Below are 25,274 nucleotides of genomic sequence, written 5' to 3'. Positions count from 1 at the left end.
TTGAATATCTCACAATTTTTTTGGCACAGGGTGGGGGACGCCTGTCTCTTCAGCTGCTAATTTTGCCCTTTAAGCTTTCTGAGGAATGCGGAATTAACTGACACTGTGCAGTCATGTGAAGGGCCCCCGCAGTGCTGAGGGCCGTGCTTGTCAAAATCCCGTCTTAGGAATTGGTTCCTGATGTACGTGTGCAGCCCGTGATTCCTCTCTGGGTTGTGAAATGTGTTTATTCACAAAGGAGAAGGCTCCTCCTCCCCTTTGTTGCTTTCCCTGCTTTGGACCTCTTTTCTCAAGCAGGATTGGCCCCTCTGAGCCCTATGTGGCCAAAGGAAAAATATGAGATAGATCAGCCCTGGGATTCACATTGTGTCACGGGGGCATCAGCCCTGCACTGCCCTTGGATGGAATGGACGTTAGACAGGGTGTACAGAGAATCTCTCTGGAGGGGAAATTGGGCAAGACCTGCCTCTCTCCGCTGCTATACTAGCCTGGCCTGAGGTTTTTTCTAAGTCTTCTTAGGACTTGAGAAGATAGGATCTTGGAAGGGACTTTTTTCTGCCCTTTTTTTCCAGGCAAGGAGAATACTTGACTTGGTATTTAAAAAAAAAAAGTCACTGTGCGTATTTTGTACTGAAGATGGGTGAGAAAGAACCTCCACTTACAATCCATTGCCCGCCGTGTATGTGAGGAAGCAGTTCAGACTTCCAGGTGGTCTGTAGCAGAATTGGGGCTAACTCAGATTTTCTAACTAAATCCATGGCTTGTCCATGGTGTTCCATGGGGAAATGACACTTCCAAATATATGTCCTTTATATAAAACAATTGTAACATCATCAAGTGAGGGTTCTAGAAAGAACATGGGTTTTAGGGTCAGACAGGACACGGTCACGGTGCCACATTCTGACACTGCCCCCACGTCTCTGTGACCTTAGGGCAGGCTACTTGAACGCTCTGGTCCTTGCTTCTTCTCTGTGTGTTGAAAGGAAGAAAGCGTGTTTATGTTTCATAGATGTTGCAAAGATTAAATGAGGCAATGTTCAGAGACTTTAATGCGGTATCCAGCCTGTCGTAGATACCTGATAAATTTGCTAAAAAGGTAGGAAGAATACAGTTGTCTCTTGAGAAAGGCTTCAGATGTATTGATGATGATGGTGGTGAGGGTGGTGGTGACAGACACTCTTACTCACACTTTCGTTTTTAAACGTTCCCTCAATATCAGAACTGCTATGTGATATGATTATTTTCTCCTTTTTATAGCTGGTCTTTCTGTCTCCAAATTCCATTCTTTTTTCATTATAACACACTCGTTCTCAGATTCTGAGCCTAGTAATATCAACAATGAGTCTGCTAAGTAAAGAAGAAACAAAGAAATATTTCCCACCCATTTCTTATTTCCTATGTTTAACACCCCTTTTAGGACTGAATTACCCTGTAAAATAAATTTTGTCCATGCTTTATATACGGGGGCCAATAAAGGCAGGTTATCATCAGGAATTCCTTGAACTTGTAACACTGTGGACCAGCAAAGCCAACCCCTTTTGTCTTAAGGATCTCAGGATGAGTATCTTTAAGGCCCCAGTATTTTGAGATATGCAGATAAGTAAACGTTGAGCACCTAATTATTGGGTTTTTATCTTGGAGAAAAACCTAAGACTCAGCAATTTGGAATCAGACTCCCTGGACGTGACTGTCAGCCCTGCTTCTTGTGAGCTGTGGGACCCTGCTTCCGTGACTTCTCTTTTCTAAGCTTCAGTTTCCTCATCTGTGATATGAGGGTGATAATAACACAAGTCACATTTGGTGTTTGTTAAGAGTGAAATGAGACACATCCAAAGAGAGAGCATGCAAAAAGAGCTCAATTAAAATGAGCTTGTGTCTAAGGTTTCTTCCTCTCTGAAAGCCTCTGTGCCCTGGGTGGGGAACTTACCACTGGAGATCCACCCAGAAATACATAAACCACTCTAAATGTGTTTGGAAGAAAAAAAAGAAAAGGGATCTGGTACACAAAAATGGTGACCCACGTTATGAAGGAGCTAGGAAGGGCTATATTCCCTGGGAAGTGAGCCAGGAGTCAGCAAAATAGAAGCTATTGCCACCCCTAGTTGGAGGGACAAGAGAGGAGGGGCTGTAAGCGGAGGCAGAGGGCAGTGGACACCAGCACAGTGGGAGCATTGGTGGCTCTGACAGCAAAGCTGAAGTCCTGGAGGAGAAGTGCCCCCTGACACAGGGGAGGCAGGGGAGACGCACACAGGCTCTCCAGTGCCTTCAGCTCTTATCAGCTGGCAGGGCCGACCTTGGCCGACCTGGAGTCTGGGAGCCTCAGGTTGCAGGGCAGGGGCCTTGGTGGAAGCCCTCAGGCCCAGGACTCTTCCAGCCTTAGGCCCAAACCTCAGTCACCTGGTTGCTGGGACCTAACTACTATGATCACTGACAAAAAATTTTTAAGAGGCTTCTGCCCTCCGCTCCTGGGCTCCTGAACCATAGCTGAGGTTCACAGGTTGTTGTGCCCAAGAAAGTCGAATTTGGAAAAAGCATTAGAAAAACCACAAAAGTTGTTGGAATGTAAGAGATCTGTTAGTGGCCCCGTAGATCCTGCTTTCTGGAAAGGCCTGCTTGTGGAGCAGCCAGTGCCCTCAGGATCTGGGGATCTGTTGCCTCAGGAGGCACCCCTACCCTGCCTTTCACCTGACTAACTCCTGCTGAACTCAGCATGAACCCACCTCCTTGAGAAATGTGCCTGAACCCCTATTAGTGAGCTCAGCTGCGCCTGGAGTCCCTCCTGTCCCATGCTGATCTCTGTGTTAAAATGCTCCATTTAGACCTCTCCCTCCCTCCCACCAGACCGTGAGCACCCCGAGGACAGGGACTATCTTCTAAATTTACCCTCGCATCTCCAAGCATTGGTACTTTCACTTCCTACTCCATGCTGGCTGCTGTGCTCGGTGCTGGGGTGCTAAGCACATGGGGGAGGCAGAGCTGGCTTCCTGCAGCTTTTATTAAAGAAGAAGAGGCAGACAGTCTATAGTAATTCTTTAAGTTACCGGTGTCTTGAGTGTTTGGGAAGTCCAAGAATGCAGGAGAATGTTGAACAGGGTGCCCCATCTTCCCTGGAGGAACAGGGAAGCTTTCCCAGGAAATAACATTTGAGTTAGGGATAAATTGGAGTTACCCTGTCAAAGAGCTTGGGGAACAGTATTTCAGGCAGAAGGAAGAGCAAATGCAAAGGTCTAGAGGTGGGAAGGAGCACTGGGTATCAGAGATTGAGAGCAGGGCGGCATTGCACGGAGCCAGTGAGGCCACTGGGGGCTGTTCCCTCCTGCCTCCCAGCCTCTACATTCTGCCCCAGCACTTTCCACCTCCTGCCTGTGTTGTAGTTGGAATTTTGCGGCTCCTGCATCACACTACATCACAGCTTGTACATTGTTTTATGCATAGAAGGTCCTTGTTGGATATTTGAATAAATGACAGACAGACGACTCTAGGCTCTGAACAGTCTCTCTGATTCTCCCCTCACTTCTGTAACTTCACTTGCCCAGCAAGTATCAAGGAACACAACCTGTGTGGAGAAGCAGCCTGAACTTAGACAATTTATAGGAAACTCTGCTACCTGGCATTCTTTTAACAGAAACTCACTGTCAGCCACTCTTTCCTTTACACTGAGAATTCTGCAATGAGTAGTACTGAGAATGATGACCTAGCAATGCTGAAAAGATTCAGTCATCAAACAGAGATTGAACTGTGATGTGTTAAACCAGATTCCCTTCGGCCCTGCTCCCTACTACCACTGTGACCTTGACGGATCACTCAACCCATAGTTGGGCCTCCCTTCCTCCACTGATGTGTGTGGTCTTAATATGATCAACTTGACAGGCTTAATATAAAATGAGACTGTACACAGAACCTGGTGTTTCATGAGCAGAAAGTCACAGATAGCTGTTGCTTTTATTATTCTAATTGTAGTTACTATTATTGTTGCAGTGCTGGATGTGGCACACTGACTTAGGGTAAAGCAAACAGAACAGGTTTCCTAGGTCCCCTGGCAGGCCAGTATGCTCTTTTGGTTTCTATTGGAGACTGGCCTACATACGGAATGCCTTCTCAATTTTGCTTGGCTATAAAAAAAAGAGTATTTTATGGTTTTTTTTTGCTTTCTTTCCTTCCTTTTTTTAAAGAGGATTTTGTTTTGTTTTGTTTTCTCACAGGAGTGATTGGGGCAGATGTGAGGGGGTATGGCCTCGCCTATGAGGAACAGCCAGTGACGTCACGGCTGGCTGTCATCTGTGGAACATCTTCTTGTCACATGGGGGTGAGTCGGTGGAACGAGGGCGGGGCCACCACCCTCCTTGGAGGGCAGCCCAGCCTGGAGGAGATCTGAGCTGCTGGTTCCTTCCTGCCCCCTGTTCTTTGTCTAGCCGGAAGCCCAGCCCTCCTTCCAATAGCCTTGCTTAAATCTGCCAGATCTTTTTCCAGGGGCCAGATTCTTAAAAAGTGTGAAAAGTGTTGAGTCTCCCTTTGGCATCACCCTGGCCAGAGAGCCGAGGAGTGAGGGGTGAAATCAGATCCAGAGATGGCAGAGCCTGGCTTTCAGACGAGCGGTCCCCTACCATGTAGCCAAGTCTTCTCTGCAAGAGGGTGTCTGTTTTCCTTGGCCGCTGAGCTCTCTCTCAATCAATATAAATCCATCTCCCTGGGAGCGATCTGATGATATATAGAATTAGACTGCATATCATGACTTCAAAGGAACACTGATAAGCAATTTTTACTTTGTTAATTTTTCTCCATGAATTAGTGGAAAGGCTTTCTCCAAGATTGCAGTTAAAATTTAGTGCCTGCCCTAAAATTTATATCTTCTTTAAATGCGTGAGTCTGAAAGCATTCCATTTCGATAAGTACCCATTTCTACCATATTTTTATTTAAAAGTCATTATTCTGTTAAACTCAGATGGACGACTCCTTGGATTTTTCCCAGATGAGTAAACGAGAGGGGAGAGTGGGGGAAGAGGAGGGAGGCAAATAGGGGAGTGGTAGGGACATAAGTAAGGGCTAGAGTGGGATCTAGGGTACAGTCCAGGGCAGAATCCCTACAACCATGGACAGACTCATGTATGATGGGAAACTGTGTTACCGTGAGGACCAGTGAGCCTTTTGTACCATGAAATATTTTGACTAACTAAATATTGATATCGACTGATCCACTGATCCTCTGCTCTTGTGTCCAGGGCTGTGCTAAATCCAGGGGATAGAAGGATGACAGGGCCTCCCACTGGTGAGATAGAACTGTAACAGCTATTATGATAGGAGGCCCCGGAGTATGGATTCAGATTGATCTCATGATACTGAGCATCTAGTCTGTGCCAGGTGTTGTGTCAGGGGTTCTCACGTGTTTCACAGAGATGGTGGGGCTGCCCAACAGGTTTCCAGTCCCAGTTCCTCCACATCCTAAAGATGTCTCTCGGGCAAGGCACTTCACCCCTCTGGGCCCCAGATTCCTCATCTGTGAAACGTGTGGAGCTGTAGTATGTATCTCATAGTATTGTGAGGATAAATGAAGTGATAAATGTGCTTCACATAAAGTAAGCACTTCGCCAGCTCTCCATCACTATCCTTATGTTGTTGGGCATCAGGGAGTCAGTGACCAACTGCCTGGGGAGGGTCCAGGGTGAGGGACACCTTCCTGAGGGGATGCTGGTGCTGGACCTCCTTGTTCCCCCTCCAAAAATAAAATTTTCCTTCAATTTGTTTCTCTGGACAAAGTCTTAAAAGGAACTTCCTTAAGTTTAAAAGTCCTGGCCTCTTCCTTCCCCTCAGCAGCCTTAGTTGTTAGGCTTAGTTGTCACTGAAGGGAGACACATACAGAGGCTTAAGGCTGCCTGGAGCAGGAGGTGCCCACTGAGCCGTCAGCCCTACCTCCTCGACGTGAGTCTACACTTGTTAGCTTGTCTTCACTGAACACTTTCTAATTAAAAAAAAAAAATTTTGCGGGGGAGGTAATTAGGTTTGTTTATTTATTTGTTTGTTTATTTGATGGAGGTACTTGGGATTGAACCTGGAACCTCGTGCATGCTAAGCACGTGCTCTAGCACTAAGCTATACCCTCTCCCTGAACACTGTTTTAAACCCATTTAAATCATCTCCCATTTTCACAGAGACACATCTGATCTGGTTTCTCCCGTCAAGTCTAAATGTCAGGCATTTTAACCCCGCTCAGTTCGGGTTTATGAGCAAAAGCAAATCCAAATGAATGTGAGTCTCTGGCAACCCCATTTCTCAGTATCCTGGTCTCTTAGTGAAAATGAGGCTGGCTGGTTGTTCAGCATTTATTTATTTATTTTTTCAAATTAAGCGACTAAGCCATAGAAAAGTCCAGTAATTCTCCCAAGGCCACAAAGCTAGTAAGCTGGAGCTGGGAACTCAGGTCCATCTCCGTCTGCTTCCCGGATGCTTCTCGATGCCTTACTGTGCTGTGCAGAGTGGTGATGTGCCCACAGAGGGTGGAGAGAGCCTGGGCTTCCAAGTCAGATGTGGGCTTGGACATCTACTCGTGCACCTTGAGGCCCTATGACCTAAGTGAGCTCTTGACTTCTCTGAGTGTCTGATTCTTCATCCAACACATTAGGGGCGAGGATGCCAGTCTTACAGGGTTGCTGGGTAACATGAATTATGACCGTACATCCCTAGTGCATGGTAGACACTCAGAAATGGCGGGGATTCTTTTTACCCCTTCCTAGTGATATAAAAGGCTCACATGAAGCAACTGTTTGGGCTTTAACAAGTTTGATGGGCAGCTGCAGTTGGTTGCAATGAATGAGGGCCATAAAATGCCGTTTATTATGGTCATGTTGTGCTGGAAATAAAGTCCCCTCCCCCACCGTGCTTTGTACTTGGGAGTGGGAAGGGACCTTCTGGGCCAAGGGGATTAATCATCAGCTTTAATGTTATGTGGTGAGGGCGAGACTGTGGTCATGCGGCATCAGAAAATGCCTTTGATCTTGCTCAGGTGCTGGGCGCCCAGTGAGCTGGCAACAATGGCACCTTTGTGAGGTCTAGGAGAGGTGCAGGTCTGAGGAAGCACTCCCAGGGAAACTCAAGGACCCTCTTTGTTGTGGTTCAGGCAAATATAACCACCAACTGTCAGGAAAAATTCACCAAACAGAACACAGGGGACCAGAGAGGGCTGTGGGGCTTTTCAAGAAGTGGTTTCCAACTTGGTCTGAAGGATCTTCTTTCTTCCTGTCTGCTCCCTGCTGATGTTTCTAATTCAGGAGGTTGATTGGGTCCAAATTCCCAGTCATATTTTGTGTTTGATCCTCCTTCTAGATCACCCAGAGTGAATGAATGAAGGAATGTCCAAATAACAAGTGTTGGTACTGAGACGTTCCCTTCCTCCAGGTCCCTGTTACTTCCAGGAATCTGGAGAAAGAGCCTGAGGTTGAACATAAGCCTTCCTAATCAGGCCTTTGATATTTTAGAAGATACAAGTGTGGGTTGCACATTTCTCTTCCTTGTAGATGATTTAATTAACAAGGGGGGAAAAATACTGTGCTTTTTTTTAACTCCATGAAAGCAGAGTTGCTTGTTCAGAGTTAATTACTACCAAGTCACCAAAACCCAAGATCATACACAGCAGGGGTGAGCCAGAGGTTGAAAAGTCACAGGGTCAGATGGAGCTGATCCTTGCCTTTGCTCCAGCACCCCTTTGCTTGAGCTGTCAAGTCACGTTGTAACTTGGCACCTGGTCTTCAGTTAGCATGACAGATGGAGAGAGAACCCTGGGAAGAGGGTGGGAAGTACTGAAGGGGTAAGGTTTGAGCAGAACAATACTTGGTGAGAGCTGGGAATTACAGCTGCACCTTAAATTGCTCAAACTGAAGCTTTCTCAGAGTCTTAGAGAACTACCTACGTTTATCTATCCATTAATAGTTGTAGCATTTCAAAGACACAAACTGATATGCCAGCTTCACCACTTACTGTGGGCATTTAGATAGGATACTTCCTCTTTTAGTGTCTTTATTGGTTAAATGTTGGCAATAGTATTTACCCAGAAAGTTGTTTTGAAGGTAAAATGAGGTAATCTTTGTAAGCAGCTTGGCATGGTATCTAGTGCCAAATTCCAAATGTGGTGTTATTGTTAAAAACGATTCGTTAAAGTCAGAATGATCTGTGTGACAATGGGTTAGAATGAAAGACATCAGGATGAACTCATGTTTAGCTTAATGTAGATTACATCTGTATACATATAGAACTATTTATAGACATGTGTATGTATACAGGTTAGTAAACATAAATGTATTTTCCTAGCTGTGACAGCAGAGGAGCCTAGAAACAAGGACACCCCAGCAACTAATTGCTACAAGCACTCCTGGTGCTTAAATCTTGGTTTCTAATACCGATTTCCAATAAAGAGAATCAGAGCTTCTTGGAGAAATGGTTGATTCTAGGACTGAGGCAGGAAATTGACAAGACTGGCCTAGTGTATCTCGTCGTAGCACCAAAAAGGAAGGAAGTGCGAAAACAAAACAAACCCACAACTGATGGGATTATCAGGAACCAACCAAGGAACCTTCCAGTGGTCAAAATGAACCATTTGAGCAGAATAATAAAGTGTATTGGATTATAACCCAAGTTATAGCATAAATATCATGAGTCCATACTCATAAATAAATGAACAGAAGAGCCAAGTCTCTCATGCAGGAGAATTCCAAATAATTTATGTAGATATTCCCCACCTCAAGCAGCAGAGCATAACTTCCTGTTCCTGAAGTGTGATCTACACGTGGTGACTTCCTTTCAAAGAGGACAATACAAAAAGGGGGAAAAAGAACAATTTTATAGTGGCAAAATCTGACATGCTAACCTCAGCCAGGTGACCAGGGCCAACACCAAGTGTTAAGTCAGGTTGATAATATGTACTGATGACATGATGTGATGAGAATGGCACTTTATCTTTATTATCTTCATCCCAAAGACCTTTAACCACAGTCTAATTAATCATAAGAAAAACATCAGACAAATTCCGTTTGAGGGACAGTCTACAAAATATCTGACCAGTGCCCTCTCAGACTGTCAAGGACATCAAAAAAACAAGGAAAGTCTGAGAAATGATCACAGCCAAGAGGAGCCTAAAGAGATGTGACAACTAAATGTAGTGTAGCATCCTGGATGGGATCCTGGAATAGAAGAAAGGCCCTAGGTGAAAACTAAGGAAATCTGAATCCAGTAAAGTCTTTGATTAATGGTAGTACAGCAACATTGTCCTTTACTTGTGACATACAAGCTTAATGTAGGATATTAATGACGGAGGAAACCAGGTGTAGGGTATGTGGAATTCTGTGCTATCTTCCAAACTCTTCTGTAATCTAAAACTGTTCTAAAACTAAAAGTTTATGTCCAAAATTATTCATTAAATCATTCACTCACTACCAGAACGTTTTCTTGTATTTGCCTGGCTAAGTGCTAAGAGTATTAAGATAAATACGATAAAATGTCATGCCTGCCCTCATTGGGAAAGACAAGAAGAAGGTGACTGCCGTTCAGAAGGGTAATTCCGATGGTAAATTTAGGACTGGAATATGGAGAAGGGGACCACTCAAGTGTTCAGGAGACAGGAAAGTTTTTCTGTAGGAGGTGATACTTCTAGGGTTGTGGTCTCCCACCACCCTCCCCCCACCTCACTGGGACACTGTTCATGCCAGCTCAGGTACTAGTCCCTGTCCCCACCCTTCCCCTCTTTGCCTTCTGTGTCTACAACAGCCAAGCTGACTTCTTCTGTGGCTGGATGGGATGTGGGTATTGCAGGCCCATTGGGAGAGACCACAGGAAGGGAAAATGTAACAGCTAAGGAGAGAGGGGGCAGGTTTCTCTGTCTTAGTCTCTTTAGCAAGTGGCATTGGAAGAGGTCATTGAGAGAGGTGGAGAGGGAAGGGAGTCCATACAGCACAAATAGGACCACTGTTACACCTTCCAGTGAAAGAGCTGGGCCTGTGCATGAAGGGTCCTTTTCCCTCTTCATTCACCAGGACCTGCTATTGTCACCCTCTAGGGCCCATGTTCTCAGGACTCAGCTTTCCATACTGAGGCTTGCCCTGGGCCCCACAACCAGAAAACAGACTATCTGCTAAGCATTGATTTGGCAAGAAGGGGTTTGATGTGGTTCAGTGAGTAGTAGGAGACAGCTCATGCACTCAGGAAGCTCAGGGTCGTACTTCTGGCATTTGAGGCAGGAGAGTTCTAAACTGTGCTGGATGGAGGCTATTCAGAATCCCTGGTCCAGCCTCAGTCATTATGAGGAGACAGGCAATACCACTAGTCGGTACCATCTATGAGCCCTGCAGTGTACGAAGCACTGTTCTAAATCCTTTGTGTCATGGAATCAGCTTGACAGTCCTGTCAGGTAGGCACCATTTACTGTCCCCATTTCACACTGAAGTGGGTCACACCATGTGCAGGAAGGGGATGCTTGTCTGAGCCCTCAGGAGACTGACTCCAGAGTCCTTGCTCTTCCCTTTCAGTTAAATAGCTTCTCTCAAAGGCCCAGAGTGGAGGGTGAGCAGGCTCAATTAAAATGTAGGCAAATGTTGGTACCAACATCTCACCAAAGAAAGGATTTGAGTGACAAACACCTGAGAAGATACTGAGCATCATTAGTCACTAGGAAAATGCCAGTTCTAACCACAGTGAGATCCACTACAGGCCTGCTGGAACAACTGACCTTGTAGGGAAGATGTGGGGAACTGAAACTTAACATACCACTGGTCGGAATGTGAAATGGTGCAACCACTTTGGAAAACAGTTTAGCCATTTCTTACAAAGTCAGTGTACACCTCCCATGTGATCCAGCCGTTCCATTCACAAAGGTGTATGTACAGAAATGCGTACAAGGATATTCACAGCAGTGTTATTTGTGATAGCCCCAAACTGGAAACAACCCAAATGTCTATCCACAGTGAATTGATAAACTCTTGGTCCATCATTAGAATGGACGACTACGAAGCAATAGAAGGGAGTGAGGTATTAATATAAGATACAACATAGATTAATCTCCAAATAATGATGCTGAGTGATAGAATCCAAACAGAAAGAGTACAAACTATGTAATTCCATTTATTTAAAATTCTAGGAAATGCAAGCTAATACCGAATGACAGGAAGCAGATCAGTGGTGGCCTGCCGTGGGGGAGTGGGCACCACGAGGGCCAGGAAGGGAGGGTTACAAACGGGCACGAGGAAACTTTCGGGGGTGATGGCCGTATTTACCTTGGCAGTAGTCATGTCTTCACTGGAGGGTGTACACTATGTCAGAACTTATCAAACCAGATGTTTTAAATATGCATAGCTTACTGAATGCTAATTATAGCTCAATAAATCTTTAAAAAAAAGAAAGAAATTCAGAAAAAATAACAGCAATAATAGTGGATGCAAACACTTTTTTTTTTTTTAATTGAAATCCAGTTGATTTACAGTGTTGTGCAAGTCTCTGGTGTTAGCATGGTGATTCAGTTATATACACACACATATTTATATTCTTTTTCTTACTCTTTTCCATTATAGATTACTACAAGATAATTGAATATAGTTCCCTGTGCTAGACAGAAAGACCTTGTTGTTTATCTATTTGTATGTGTGTCTGTAATCACTTAAATAGTGCTGGCTCTACTCCAGACACTGTTCTAAATGCATCTCTAAAAATGGTTTAGTCCTCATTGAAAAAAAATCGTACCTAGTAGTTGCTCAATAAATACTAGTTTTCACTTCTTTCCTTCTAACCCAAGTTAATCCTCTAGCCACTCTGACCTATCTTGCTGTTCTGCCCTTTGGCCCCTGCACAGACCAGTAAGTATTGTTATTTGTGTTTTAATGGTATTGACTTGTTTCTCAGATGAAGCTGACTTGCTTAGAGGGTCCGTGTTAGTGGGTCCATGTCTCCATTGCCCTTCTCGTCCCATTCTGTCTGGTTTAGAGCTGGTGCATGGTGGATGCTTAGTGACTGCATGGCTGGATTGCTCCCCAGTCACTTCCCTCGTTGGCAGGTGTGCCAGTGCTTGAATTTTCCTCAATCTCCTCTCACTTCTTCCCGATCCAGTGGAGCTGTCTTTCATCATCTGTGTCTGCTGAGTGGGAGCCAACTGGGAGCAGCCCCCCAGCCCCTTGTCTGAGGTGCTGTCTGTCTGTTTGCACCCCCACGGTGCTGGGGAGAGCTGGGAGTTTGCTTGGCCTTCCAGGAAGTAAGAGTCTCACTGCACAGCTTTACTGTAGTGGGGCTGGGGGTCACACACCAGCCGCGCCTGCTGTCTCTTCTTTCCTCTACCACACAGTCCTACAGAACTCTCCGCTCCTATCCATTCTCTTGGGGGAGAACAGGATTCCTTCCCAGCAGCTCCTCAGGATGCACCTTGGCTCAGAGTATATCTGCAGCCTGCTCTCTGTTCTGTCAGGAAGAGGGAATGAGGAGCCCCTGGGCTCTAACCAGGGAAAAGCCAGCCTCCCAACCACGCCATGTCGTCAGAGCTGCATGCTTTGGGTGATGACTGTAGCAGCGCTGTGTTTCACCCAGGCCCGTGCTAAAGGAACAAAGGATGCTATCATTCCTTACAAGGGAACTGCAAAGTCAGACTACAGTGTGACCCACTACACGCTTGTCAGAACAGCTGACGTTGCGGCGAGGATGTGGGGAACTGGAACCTCACGCACTCCTGGTGGGAGCGTGAAACAGCACAGCCGCTTTGGAAAACAGTTCAGCAATTTTCTACAAAGAAACACTCACACCTGCTGTGGGATCCAGCCATCCCACTCCTGTAGAAGCTGGGCAGGGCTGTCTGGTCCCAGGTTTCTGGAAGCCCACCAGGAACACAGCAGAGTCAGGTAACACAAGGCCTTTCATAAAGTCAGAAACAAAAGCCTCTGGTGAGAGTCTGTCAACTGGCCTGAGCCCAGCTTTCCACAAAAGACGGCATCTTGCCTAGAAGAATGGTAGAAGCGGAGGGGAAAAAAAAAACAAAACCAGCAGCAGTAACAATGGCATCTGATATTTACTGCATGCTTATCATGGGCTAAGAAATTTGAATATATTATTGTATCTCATCTTCGTGATAACCTCCTGCAGTTATCAGCATTATCCTCCCATTTTACAGGGACAAAAACTGAGTCTCAGAGAGACAAAGTACTTACCTGAGTCACATAACTAGTAAGTCCTAGAGATAGTTTCTGATTCCGGCCTTTTGATTCCAGGGCTCACATTCTCAACTCTTGCAGAACAAAAACTGGGGCCATGGGATGGGTTGGTCACACACAGGGGTGTTTTGTGGGAATAGGGGTGAAGTGATTACAAGGCAGATCTTTTCCAAAGCCTGGTGAGAACTGCCAAGTTAGGGCAGGATGCAGCTAGACCACAGTGTTCTCATTTTACCTTCTTCTCAGCCTTTCAAATCACTGCCTTTCAGGAGGCACCCAGTTTAATGATAACAATAAAAATAAACAACATTGCTTGTCACCATTATCTCCTGGGCAGAGAGTATTTATGAGTCTTTTTATTTATAATCTTTGCTGTTTCTTTGCTGCTCTGTGGTCAAGTGCTGAATTAGGCAGTTTGAAGACATGCGGCTGACTTCCCAAATCAAGGAGATGTTTTTGTATTCGTTTGGAAGAGCATGAAATGAAAACCACATTGATTTTTCTCCCTTTTTCTATTTACCGCTCATCCACTGTGTGGGTGACTCGTATACCGTGGCTGCTGAGGGCGACCTAGCAGTGATGGACATGTTTGTGTTCTTCTGGCAACTGAGTAAGGATGCAAAAGAGGCTGAAGACAGCTATTCAGAGCCCCGGCTAAGTGTCAGGTACTGGGCTGCAGGCCTCAACATGCATTGGCTCATCTACTTCTACATGCTCTTAGTTCAGGGTTTTCAGGATTTCTGCCTTGTTGCTTTCCCCATATTTTTTCATCCCCATCTCCCACTCTTCTTGTGTGCTCCAAGGGCCTTTTATTCCCTCTTAAATTTTTTTTTTTTTTTTTGGTCCCCTAAAGCCGTCAGAAGTCTGGAGTCAGTTTCATTCTTCCATTTAACCAGTGTTAGAATACCAGGAAAAATACATCTAAAAGATCAAAGATCCTAGAAGAACCCATGAGAAAGTTTTGAGCAATCAGTGCTAAAGGACTGAGTTTGAGAAAGTCCCTTCCTAATTAACCGTCAGTTGCCCCCTCTTGCCAATAGAGAAAAAAAAATCAAAAAAGAAGAAGATTCAAATGTGAAAACTGAGTGGACGTTTCGGCCATGTTGTGTTAGATTTAGGATCTCTTCAACTGATAAAGAATGGAAGTCTTAAATCCCAAGGAGGTGAAAGTTACTGCACTGCTACAATGTATGTTTTTAAAGCTTTTTTTTTACTGAAAGATAATTAACATACCATAAAATTCACCCTGCCATGTATTTTTCAACCACTTGTGATGTTTGAGAAGGAAAAAGATTTAGTGCCCACCTTTTAGGTTACACTATGGAATGATACAAGCATGTGGTCTTTATTACTTCCAGAAGTAATGGAAAGGTACCACAAAGCCAGTAAATTTCCATTTACTTGCATGTAGTGTAGCACCTGACACATAGTCTGGGTCTAGTAAATACTGGATTGATAGGTGGACAGAGGACACACAGAAGTATTCTGGATAGCAACCATCAAGGTTTGTTGAAGAACAGATCATGCCATACCAGTTTTATGTCCTTTTATTTCGGTGGGTTGACAGGCTATGCAGTGAATGAACAGAAGGTCCAGCATTTGAGTTCTCTAGTCTTCAAGAAGGCTTCAGGATGAGTTGACCCCTTCCACTTGATGCTGAGGCATTGGTTAGTTTAGTCACAAAATTCCGCCCTTCCAAGAACTGATCGTTTTGACTGAATTATACCCTGAAGCAGGCCAAAAGCAAAAACATAAAACCGGTTGAAAAGTATCCATATCATCCCATTGCCAAATTTGGGTTTGGGCATTCAACCATTGGTTTGAGCCTTGCATGGAGCCAGGCAGAGACTGAGCCTTGCTTCTGTTGGCTGAAAGGACGTTTAACTGGAGGGTGCTTTGGAATGCCTGATCAGCTGCCCAGACACTGCTTGAGGGAGGCAAGTCATGGGGCTGACCTGACTTACATACCTGCTCTCTGCCTACATGTTAAACCCCCCACAAAGTTCCTCAGGTTTCTGTGTAGCTCTTAGCTGAGAGGTTTGCTCTGATCTTGAAAGACAGGGCTAGGGTTCTCTGAAATTTGGGAAATGGCCCATGGGAAAAAAAAAGAGGGAGCCCACAGAGAAAATGGTCAGTTATATGAATATGTGTACTCATTCTTCTATGTTGTATAAGACACTAATTTGTGTGGACCTGCTTCGACAGACTCATAGTGTAGATGGTCCTGAGTGTTAAGTCTGATGGCTTCACTCTCCTGATTGAAATCTCTCAGTGAGTCTCCCAAATCCTGGCTGGGCATAGATCTGAGCCCTACCTACCCCGGCCTCATCCCCTGCTATCCCTCCCTTTTCATCCTGTATTCTAGCAGGAACATCCCACACTCATAGGAATTCCATGGGGCCAAAAGATTAAGAATAAATGATATCCAGATTTTAAAGAGTTAATACTCTGTGTATACAGTGTATTACAGAACAATACCAGGAGGTCTGGGGCAGCACCCATAGTCAATCACATTTATATTTCTACAGTAAAATTTATGAATATTCACACCAAGCAGGTTACATAGGTTCTAAAGAGCTTGACTAGTTCAGATCAGATTTTGCCATCAAATGAATCATGAAAAAACTTTCAGTATTTGGAAGGCTCTGGACTAAAGAAGTATAGACCTGTACTGGCCCTCCTTGCAAAGAGCCTTTGCGCTCTCATTTGGCCAATAGCCATGCCTTCTTCTCTGCCTGAAATGACCACATCTCCCTTCTACCTGGTCAGTATCATCAGTGGCGCATTCCTCATCATTACTATTATTCACATTTATTGAGCATTTACTATGTTATTTGATACTCCCAGCAAACTCAGGGATGGTTTTCATTGGATTATGACCCCAGATATTCAGATGAGGAGACTGAAGCTTGGAGAGGCCACAGAGTGAGGATGAAGTAGAACTGAGGTTGAACCAAACACACAGACCCACAGCCTGTGTTCTGGGTCACCGCACTGTCCTTAGGGTGTGTCTTCCCCAATGTTCCAGGTCAGCTGTCATCTCCGTGTGGCCCTCGTTCCCTTCCTCCAGCATGTCCAGTGAGCTGTGCCTCCTGTGGGCCTTCATAGCTCTCTACACTCAGCTCCAGTGCAGCCTGTATCACTCTCTGTCTTCCCCACAAGCCTGAGCTCACTGAGCAGTCAGGGGAAAGCCTACTTCCTGCTCTACCTCTGCAGCACATAGTAGGAACTTAACACATAGTATATTATCGAGTTCACCCAAAGAGGTAAGCTAACAGATAGCAAATAATTTGTATCCCCTATGAATTTAGGTAGTAAACACCGTCACAATGTCAAGGATGAAAAATTTGGATCTAAAAAAGAAAAAGAAACAGTCACCAGAAGAAGGCTACTCAGGTTCATGCATGCTATGTAAAGAAGAGGCATTTGCTGTAGACAACAAGGAATTTTAATGGGAATGGATAGGGACTGTGTTTATACTTAGGAATAACGTAGTAGGGGGAGGATATAGCTCAGTAGTAAAGCGCATGAGGTCCTGGGTTCAATCCTCAGTACCTCCAGTAAAATAAATGCATGATTAATAAATGAATAAACTTAATTACCCCCCAAAAGAATAACAATAGCTAGACTTTATTTATTTTTATTGAAGTATACTCAGTTATAATGTGTCAATCTCTGTTGTATAGCACAATGTCCCAGTCATGCATATATATACATATATTCATTTTTATATGCTTTTTCATTAAAGGTTATTATAAGATACTGAATATAGTTCCCTGTGCTATACAGAAGAAATTTATTTTTTATCAATTTTCATGTATAGTGGTTAAACTTTGCAAATTTCAAACTCCCAAATTTATCCCTTCCCACCCCCTTTCCTCCAGAACCATAAAATTGTTTACTATGTCTGTGAGTCTGTTTCTGTTTTGTAGATGAGTTCATTAGTGTCCTTTTTTTTTTTTTTTCTTTTTTTTTTTAGATTCCACATAGAAGTGATATATGATATTTTTCTTTTTCTTTCTGGCTTACTTCACTTAGAATGATGATCTCTGGGTTCATCCATGTTGCTGCAAATGGCATTATTTTATTCTTTTTTATGGCCGAGTAGTATTCCATTATATAAATATATCACATCTTCTTTATCCAGTCGTTTGTCAATGAACATTTAGGTTGCTTCTGTGTCTTGGCTATTGTATATAGTGCTGCTATGAACATTGGGGTGCATGTATCTTTTTGAATTAGAGTTCCCTCTGGATATATGCCCAGGAGTGGGATTGCTGGATCATATGGTAAGTCTGTTTTTCGTCTTTTGACAAATCTCCATCCTGTTGTCCACAATGGCTGCACCAAATTACATTCCCACCAGCAGTGTAGGAAGATTCCCTTTTCTCCACACCCTCTCCAGCATTTATCATTCATGGACTTTTGAAGGATGGCCATTCTGACTGATGTGAGGTGATACCTCATTGTAGTTTTGATTTGCACCTCTCTGATAATTAGTGATATGGAGCATTTTTTTCATGTGCCTGTTGGCCAGAATTGTTTGTTTAGACCTTCTGCCCATTTTTGGATTGGGTTGTTTGTTTTTTCTTACTAAGTTGTATGAGCTATTTATGTATTCTGGAAATTAAACCTTTGTCAGTCATCATTTGCAAAAATTTTCTCCCATTCCGTAGGTTGTCATTTTGTTTTACTTATGGTTTCCTTTGCTGTGTAAAAGCTTATAAGTTTAATTAGGTCCCATTTGTTAATTTTTGCTTTTCTTTCTATTACCTGGGTAGACTACCCTAGGAGAGCATTGCTAAGATTTATGTCAGAGAATGTTTTGCCTATGTTTTCTTCTAGGAGGTTTGTCATGTCTTCTCTTATATTTAAGTCTTCAAGCTGTTTTGAGTTTATTTTTGTGTATGGTGTAAGGGAATGTTCTAACTTCATTGATTCACATGTGTCCAGTTTTCCCAATACCACTTGTTGAGGAGACTGTCTTTTCTCCATTGTATATTCTTACCTCCTTTGTTGAAGATTAATTGACCGTAGGTCTGTGGGTTTATTTCTGGGTTCTCTATTCTGTTCCATTGATCCACATGTCTGTTTTTGTACCAATACCACAATATTTTGATTACTTTAGCTCTGTAGTATTGTCTGAAATCTGGGAGGGTTATTCCTCCAGCTTAGTTCTTTTTCTCTAGGATTTATTAAATTAGTTTGTGCTAGTTTCTCTGCTAGGCAGTTGTGTATAGAATGTCTATTCCTCACAACAAGTATGTGAGATTAATTTATGAAAGAGAAAGCTGTAGTAGCCGTAGTTTTAGATCAGAATCAAGGCTAAATACTAACCTATTTAGATTAAACAAAAGTCAAATGTCCTTAGAGGGCGGTAGCCTAAAATGTCCCAGTAAAGTACATTTCTTCATCTCAGAGATGCTGGAATTGAGGTCAGAGAGATTACAGAGCTGGGGCAGGGCAGGGGAAGCCAGGTGTAGCTGGTCTGCTGTCTTTTATATTCACTCCTTGAAAATGTTTACATGGTACCAGAAGCATCTCCCCTTGCCCAGAACCCAAGACTGTGTCCAGTTTCAAGCTCTGTTTTCAGAAAAAGCTGCTGGAACCTGAAAGGACGCACAGAATACCCAGCTACAGTGTTTAAGAGAAAGTGAGCCTCACGAGCAAAGTTCGGGATGATTAAGAGATGGAGTAGTTCTGACTGCTTAAGAGAAACCTTATGGCTTGGTTTAATTTTCTTGTTTATTAAAGTTTTCGTGATCATAAAATGACTAACTCTTTCTTGGTGCTTTAAAGTTTGTAAAAATGCCTTGTGGAATGTGATACTCAGAATAGCTAAGTGAGACAGACAGAACAGGTATTTTCTTTTTTAAAATGAGGCTCAGAGAAACAGTGATTTGCCCAAAGTCCCACAGCTAGTAAGGTGTAGGGCCAAGACCCTGATACATAAGTGAGCAAACCCCAGGCTGTTTCTGCTGCGTGCTTAGTTGGTTTGTCTTCATTTACTCAAACTGAAGGATCCTGCAGTTGAGAAGTCTCGTTCATCACAGGAAGGGCTTCTGGTTTGTGTCACTAGTCCCCATTGTTATTGTAAATTCTCCTTTGAGCTGCAAGCCAGTGGTTCTCAATTAATGTGCATAAAATGTAAGGGAAGAACTCCTTAAAAATGTAGTTCTTCAGGTGCCGCTCCCACAGGGAATGATTCAGTAAGTCTTGCTGGGAAAGAGTAGACACAAATCTGTCATTTTTACAACTCCCTAAGTGATTCTAATCAGGGACTTTCAGAAAAATGGCTTTAAGCTCCTTCAAAGTAGCAATTACATCTTCCCATCATTGTTTCCTCAGTCCCTAGCAGAGCACCTTCTACACAGAAGGTACTCTGAATTTACACTTGATGATTGCAATGGTGAAGAAAATGAATGTAAGAGAAGAGTAAAGTAGCAAATTAAGTTGGATGGTCAGTCCTTGCTGATTTGGATTATACTTGGAAGTTCCTTGAGTCTCCATCTTGGTAGGCTTAGGTATAGACAGGCTAAGTCAGGACTTGGAGAGAGTACCTCGTAGAATCTGCCAACAATTAGAGACAGTAGAATTCTTACTGTCTTACGAAAAGCAGGATGAAGTGAAACATTGAGGGACCCTATTTGCAGCACCGTGCAGACACACTCAGAAACCAAAGCACAGACACACTAGGATGCAACAGGAAACCACAGAAGCCTAAGATCTTTCCGTGTAAATAGAAAGTCAGTGTTTACTTTTAAACCCGCAGTGTCAAGCTGAAGCACAATGTGTAATCCAGCTCTCTGCCCAGCCCTTCCTTGAGCCCGGGCACAGATGAAAAATGATGCCACCTGGGTAAAAGCATTTTCCAGTTGCTTGTTCTGATCAGGGCTCGGAGCAAGCTCCTTTTGTTTGTGCTGGTGAAAAATTTGGGACACAGGTGCAATTTGGACTTGAAAGCATTAATTGGTCTCCCTGGTTTTCCCTGTAGTGATATCTGAAACCCCCATCTTCCTCTACAAAGTAATCTTAACCCACATACATTCATAAAGCATTTGCCATTGACAGTCATCTTTCATATAGCCCATCTGTGGACCTTTGGGTCCAGGTGCACAATAGTGGAACATTGGTGGACACTTAATACATACTCTGTGCTCATTAGATTGACATCTGTAATAGCATTTGATTGCTACCATTGCATTGGAAACTCATAAGTTGGATACAAATGATCATCACCATTTTGAGATAAGGAAAATGGTAGAGTGATAGAAAAGATACGAATTTTGAAGTCAGATAGACCTGTGTTCACATTCAAGGTACTTAAAACTTTCTTATCCAGAGTGCCTTCCTTTATTCAGCCAATTGTTTTTGAGCTGCTACTATGTGCCAGGCACTAGAGTGAAAATGGTGAACAAAAGTAAAGACACAGACTTTACAGTCCAGTGGGGAAGATGGATGCTAAACAAACAATCGCAAAAATATGTACCTACAGACTGTGATAAGTGCTTGACATTCATACCCTGCTGGTGGGAGTACAAACTGGTGCAATCACTTTGCAAAACAGTGAAGCATTGTTTGAATATGCACATACCCTGCATTCCACCAATTCCACACCTGGGTAAAAACTTGGAGAAACTATTGCACCTGTGTATCAGTGTGTACCCAGTCACAAGTGCAAGAGTATTCATAGCAGTATTTTTCATAATAACCCCAAATTTGAATCAACCCAGATTTCCACCAATAATAAAATAAATATACTAAATTGTATTATATTCCTACAGTGGTACACATACTTAAATTGAAGGAACTACTGCTACATAGAATAACATAGATAAGTCAAACAATTTTAAGTGAAAGGAAAAGGGCATGAACGAAGTACAGAATTATCTTCTTCATGTAAAATTCCAAAAAAAAAAAAAAAAGAAAGACGAGGGAGACAATACATTTTAGGAACGCATATGTAAGTGCTGAACCTAGAAAGACAAGCAAGGAAGTGATTGCCACAAATATCAGGACACCGGGTAATTCGATGGCTGTAGGGGTGCTGGTTGTTGAGATTAAAAAAAGAAAAAGATGCCTTCCCAGCGGGGCTCTGGGGAACTGGCCTTTGCTTGTGAAGGATTATTAACAGTCTTTGAATTGTACACTCTTCTGTATGTGTGATATGTAAGTGCTGTGAAGCAGAGGAACAACCCTGAGAGCATAAAGCCAAGTGACTGATACAGCTTGGGTGGTCGGCTTCTGTAAGGCAGGATGTTTGAGCTGAGATACTTTGATTAGGTCACTAAGCAGAGTCCTAGTGGGGAGCAAGGAGGGTTGTGCATGGCAGTGATTGAGGGGAGAGTGGTCCAGTTGAAGGCAGCAGGATATTGCATGGAGGGAAATTGGCAGATTCGTGGTGGGGCAGGAGGGAGGCATGGCACAAGTTAAGGCTGAAGAAGCAAAAAGGAGCAGGACATGCTGGGTTTAAAGCCTTATGAAAGATATTGATCTGAAACAAAGATTTTAAGCATAGTGAGTAACATAAGTAGATTGATAAGGGTTCAAAATAATTGCAGTTTGGAGAACAGATTGGAGGGGGACCAGACAGATGCTAGAAGACCACATAGAAGGAGACTGGAGATCAGGTAAGAGATGATATCATGGTGGCTTGTCTCGGATTATGGGGGGGGGGGGAGATGGAGAGAAGTGGATATATTTGCAAAATGGTGAGAAGGTAAAATCGATGGCACATTAGGCAGTGAAAATGCCAAGGTTGCAAGGTGGGTGCAATTGAGGCTTCCTAGGAGAAACTTTTCTGGTTAACGCCGATGTTAAAGAGACTAAAGAGACATGACATCTAAAGTTAGTATCTAATGCTGAACAGGATCCTCGACAGAGAATTTTTTTTTCTTTTACTGTAAAGGACGTTTTGTGGACAATTGATAAAATTTGAATAAGTCATATAGATTAAATACTAGAATTGTATCAATGTTTATTTCTTGATATGATAATTATACTATGGTTATATAAAAGAATATCCTTTTTATAAAATACATTCTGAAGTATTTAGAAGTAAATAGGCATTATGTCTGCAACTTACTCTCAAATGGTTCGGAAAAAATATTTTTACACACGCACAACGTGTGTGTGTATAGAAAGATGGTTATGTAAAACATTGGAAGAATCTGACTCTAGATGAAAGGTATACAGAGTCCTTTGTACTATTTTTGCAACTTTAAGTCTAAAATTATTTTTGAATAAAACATTTTTAAATGCAAAAAATAAGGATTAGCCATGTGACAGTCATACCTCTATTTACAATAACCATGTTGATGGGTTAATGTCACTCATTGTACCCCATGTAAAGTCCCACTGGAGAATTTGTTTTAGAATTTACTGGTTAAAAAAGTGTTGTTTACTCTGAACTGGTATATTTTTCTTCTTTCCAGTAGTGAAATCATGTTTTTCTTCTGACCCTATAAACCAGGAAGCTTAGAGTTGAAATTGAAAGCTCAAGCTATAATGTTGAGCCTTTGGTTTGTCGTAGTTCCATTCTTCTCTTCACTGGTTTTGCATTGCAGCTTCTGTTTATGAGTTACTGTAACATCTCTGTGTGTGTGTGTGTGTGTGTGTGTGTGTCCAAGGTGGGTGTATAAAATATCTAAAACCTTTTGTATTCATTTGCTATGGCTGCTATAACAAATTTCTGCAAACTTGATGTCTTAAAACAATACATATTTATTTTCTTAAGGTTCTGGAGACCAGAAGTCCAAAATCAGCTTCACTAAGCTGTGATCAAGTGTCGGCAGGGCTTTCCTCCATCTGGAAGCTCTAGGGAAGAATCTGTTCCTTGCCTCTTCCAACTTCTGGTGGCTGCCAGCAGACCTTGACTTATAGCCATTACACTCCAGTCTTGGCCTCTGCAGTCACATTGCTTTCTTCTCATCTGTGGTCAAACCTCCCTTTTCATGCCTCTTATAAGGACACATGGTTGCATTAAGAGCCCACTTGGATAAGCCAGGGTTATTTCCCCATATCAGGATCCTTAATTTAATCATGCTCACAAAAATCTTTTTTTTTTTTTTTTTTTTTTACCATATGTAGTAACCATTCACAAATTGCCAGGATTTGGACATGGCTATCTTTTGACCTACGTCACCCTTTGTGAAAAGAAATGACATTGAAGTACATTTTTTAAGTAAATAAAGATAAACATAATAGTTTATTTGGGAAATGTAAGGTACTTCTACACTTTAATTTGTGTATGGTGAAGGAGCACAGATAAAACAAAGGAGTCAAATTTCTGTATAGTGGCTTTTAATTACTTATATGAATTGCATCTAGTCTTCTATTACATTTCTTACTTAGTTATATACTTGATTTTTAAAAATTGATTTTCTATCCACTAACCTTGTTAAACACACTTTATTAAATTTTTAAACGTGCATGTGTTACACATTGTCTGCTTGCACAATAGCTTTTACAGTAAATTTGAAACTACAGAGCCAGGTGATCTTATGTGGTCTGGATGGTCAAAGAAAGCTTCTGTAAGGCAGTGATGTTGTGAAGTGTGGTATTTTGGTTAGAAAAGGGAAAGGTCTGAGCAGAAGGAACAGTATGAGCTATATCTGTGAGATCATTATCCCCTGCAAAATTTCTCTTTCTTCTGTTCTTTATACCTTGTGTTGTTGTTATTAGTTTTTGTATGATTGTGTTTGTCAAGTCCTCCAGTATTATGTTGAACAGTTAGGATGATAAAAAGCAATCTCATCTTGTTCCTGATATTAGATTTAGACTGTGTCTAAAATTTCTCCAGTGAATATATTTGCTGGAGATTTTTGAGATATACACACATACATCAGATTCTGGACACTAGACATTCTAATATTGGGCGTTACTTTAACTAACTTATTAAATGAAATCCCTTTTGAAATGGGATGTACATATAGGATTAAAACCACTATATGTGTATATGTATATAAAATGTACATATATACGCACGCATATACCTTTTATGACATTGAGAAAATGATCTTCCAGAGCATTCAGGATGGATGATCAATAGCCTGTACTTGAACAACCACTAAAGATGATTTTATTTGACAGTCCCATTCCATGGCCACAAAGCTGCATCACCATGAACTTCACAAAAGCAGGGACTGTGGACCCTCCATTGTATCCTCTGTGTCTATCTGAGTGCCTGGGACTTCGTTAGGCATGCAATATTTACTGAATGAATGAATGGAAGATACTTAACATGTATTTGTTGAATGAATGAATTATAGTTAGCAAATTATTTTTTAAGGTGAGCCAAAAACCTGGCTACTTTCCATACCCCTAACACCAAGAACTGAGTTCGGGGTGCTGCCATTCTTCTGTCCCCTCAGCACCTGGCACAGTCAGCGAGCATTTGACAGGAGAAGGAAGAAATGCATGAGTCAGTCACAGAACATTCTGTCACTGGCTATTAGACTTTGCCCCTAATGACTCCCATTTATTTGAACTGAAGCCAGGTGGTGAAAGATAATTTAATCGGGACAAACATAAGATACTCCCTTTAATGGAATAATTGCTTATTTCATTTTCTCCTTAAAGTTGGCCATTCATTTTCATGCTACTGTCTTTCAATTTATGTATGTTGTCCACGAAGTAGTAAAAGTGATGGTTCTGAATTAAGACAAAAATACTCACAAAGGATTGTATTAGTTTATACTAGAGGGTTCAGAATCCCAGGATTAAATTAGAAAGGGATTGGTGTAGTGGCAGGCTTATAGTTTACATCCAAAAAGACAGATCTGAATGCCCAAGTAAGGTCATGTCCCGATTTATTGGTAAATAACTGAGGGAGGCTGGTTATCATAAAATGGGCAGTTAGGTAAGAATATCTTAGTAGTTTTGAATACTTTGTGGTGGTTCTAATTGTATATGTACTCCTCATTTCAAAGAGGATTTCACTTTAAAGTAACACCCAATATTACAATGTCCAGTGTCTAGAAATGGATGACTTTTTCCTGACTTGGGTCTCTGCTCAAAAAACCTTTGATGACTCCCTGTTGCCAGAAAGTAAAGGTTGATTTCTTGAGTCCTAGCCAGCTGTGTCTGTCTCCTCTCCGACCATGTACA

The 25,274-nt window shown here is 42.5% G+C and overlaps 1 protein-coding gene across 7 annotated transcripts in view; it reads left to right on the top strand.

The window, feature by feature from the left end:
* FGGY (FGGY carbohydrate kinase domain containing) overlaps positions 1–25,274 on the top strand; it is a 389,035-nt gene that overhangs the window by 207,904 nt on the left and 155,857 nt on the right. For all 7 annotated transcript variants that reach the window (XM_064493531.1, XM_031465233.2, XM_064493532.1 and 4 more), the window contains one exon: positions 4,203–4,306. In XM_064493531.1, the coding sequence (XP_064349601.1) occupies positions 4,203–4,306 (104 nt within the window). The remainder of the gene's footprint in view (positions 1–4,202; positions 4,307–25,274) is intronic.

The sequence above is a fragment of the Camelus dromedarius genome, chromosome 14 (genome assembly GCF_036321535.1).
Source record: "Camelus dromedarius isolate mCamDro1 chromosome 14, mCamDro1.pat, whole genome shotgun sequence".
Taxonomy (NCBI): domain Eukaryota; kingdom Metazoa; phylum Chordata; class Mammalia; order Artiodactyla; family Camelidae; genus Camelus; species Camelus dromedarius.
Note: the sequence above shows the minus strand (reverse complement) of the source record. Positions and strands in the feature narration are given on the sequence as shown.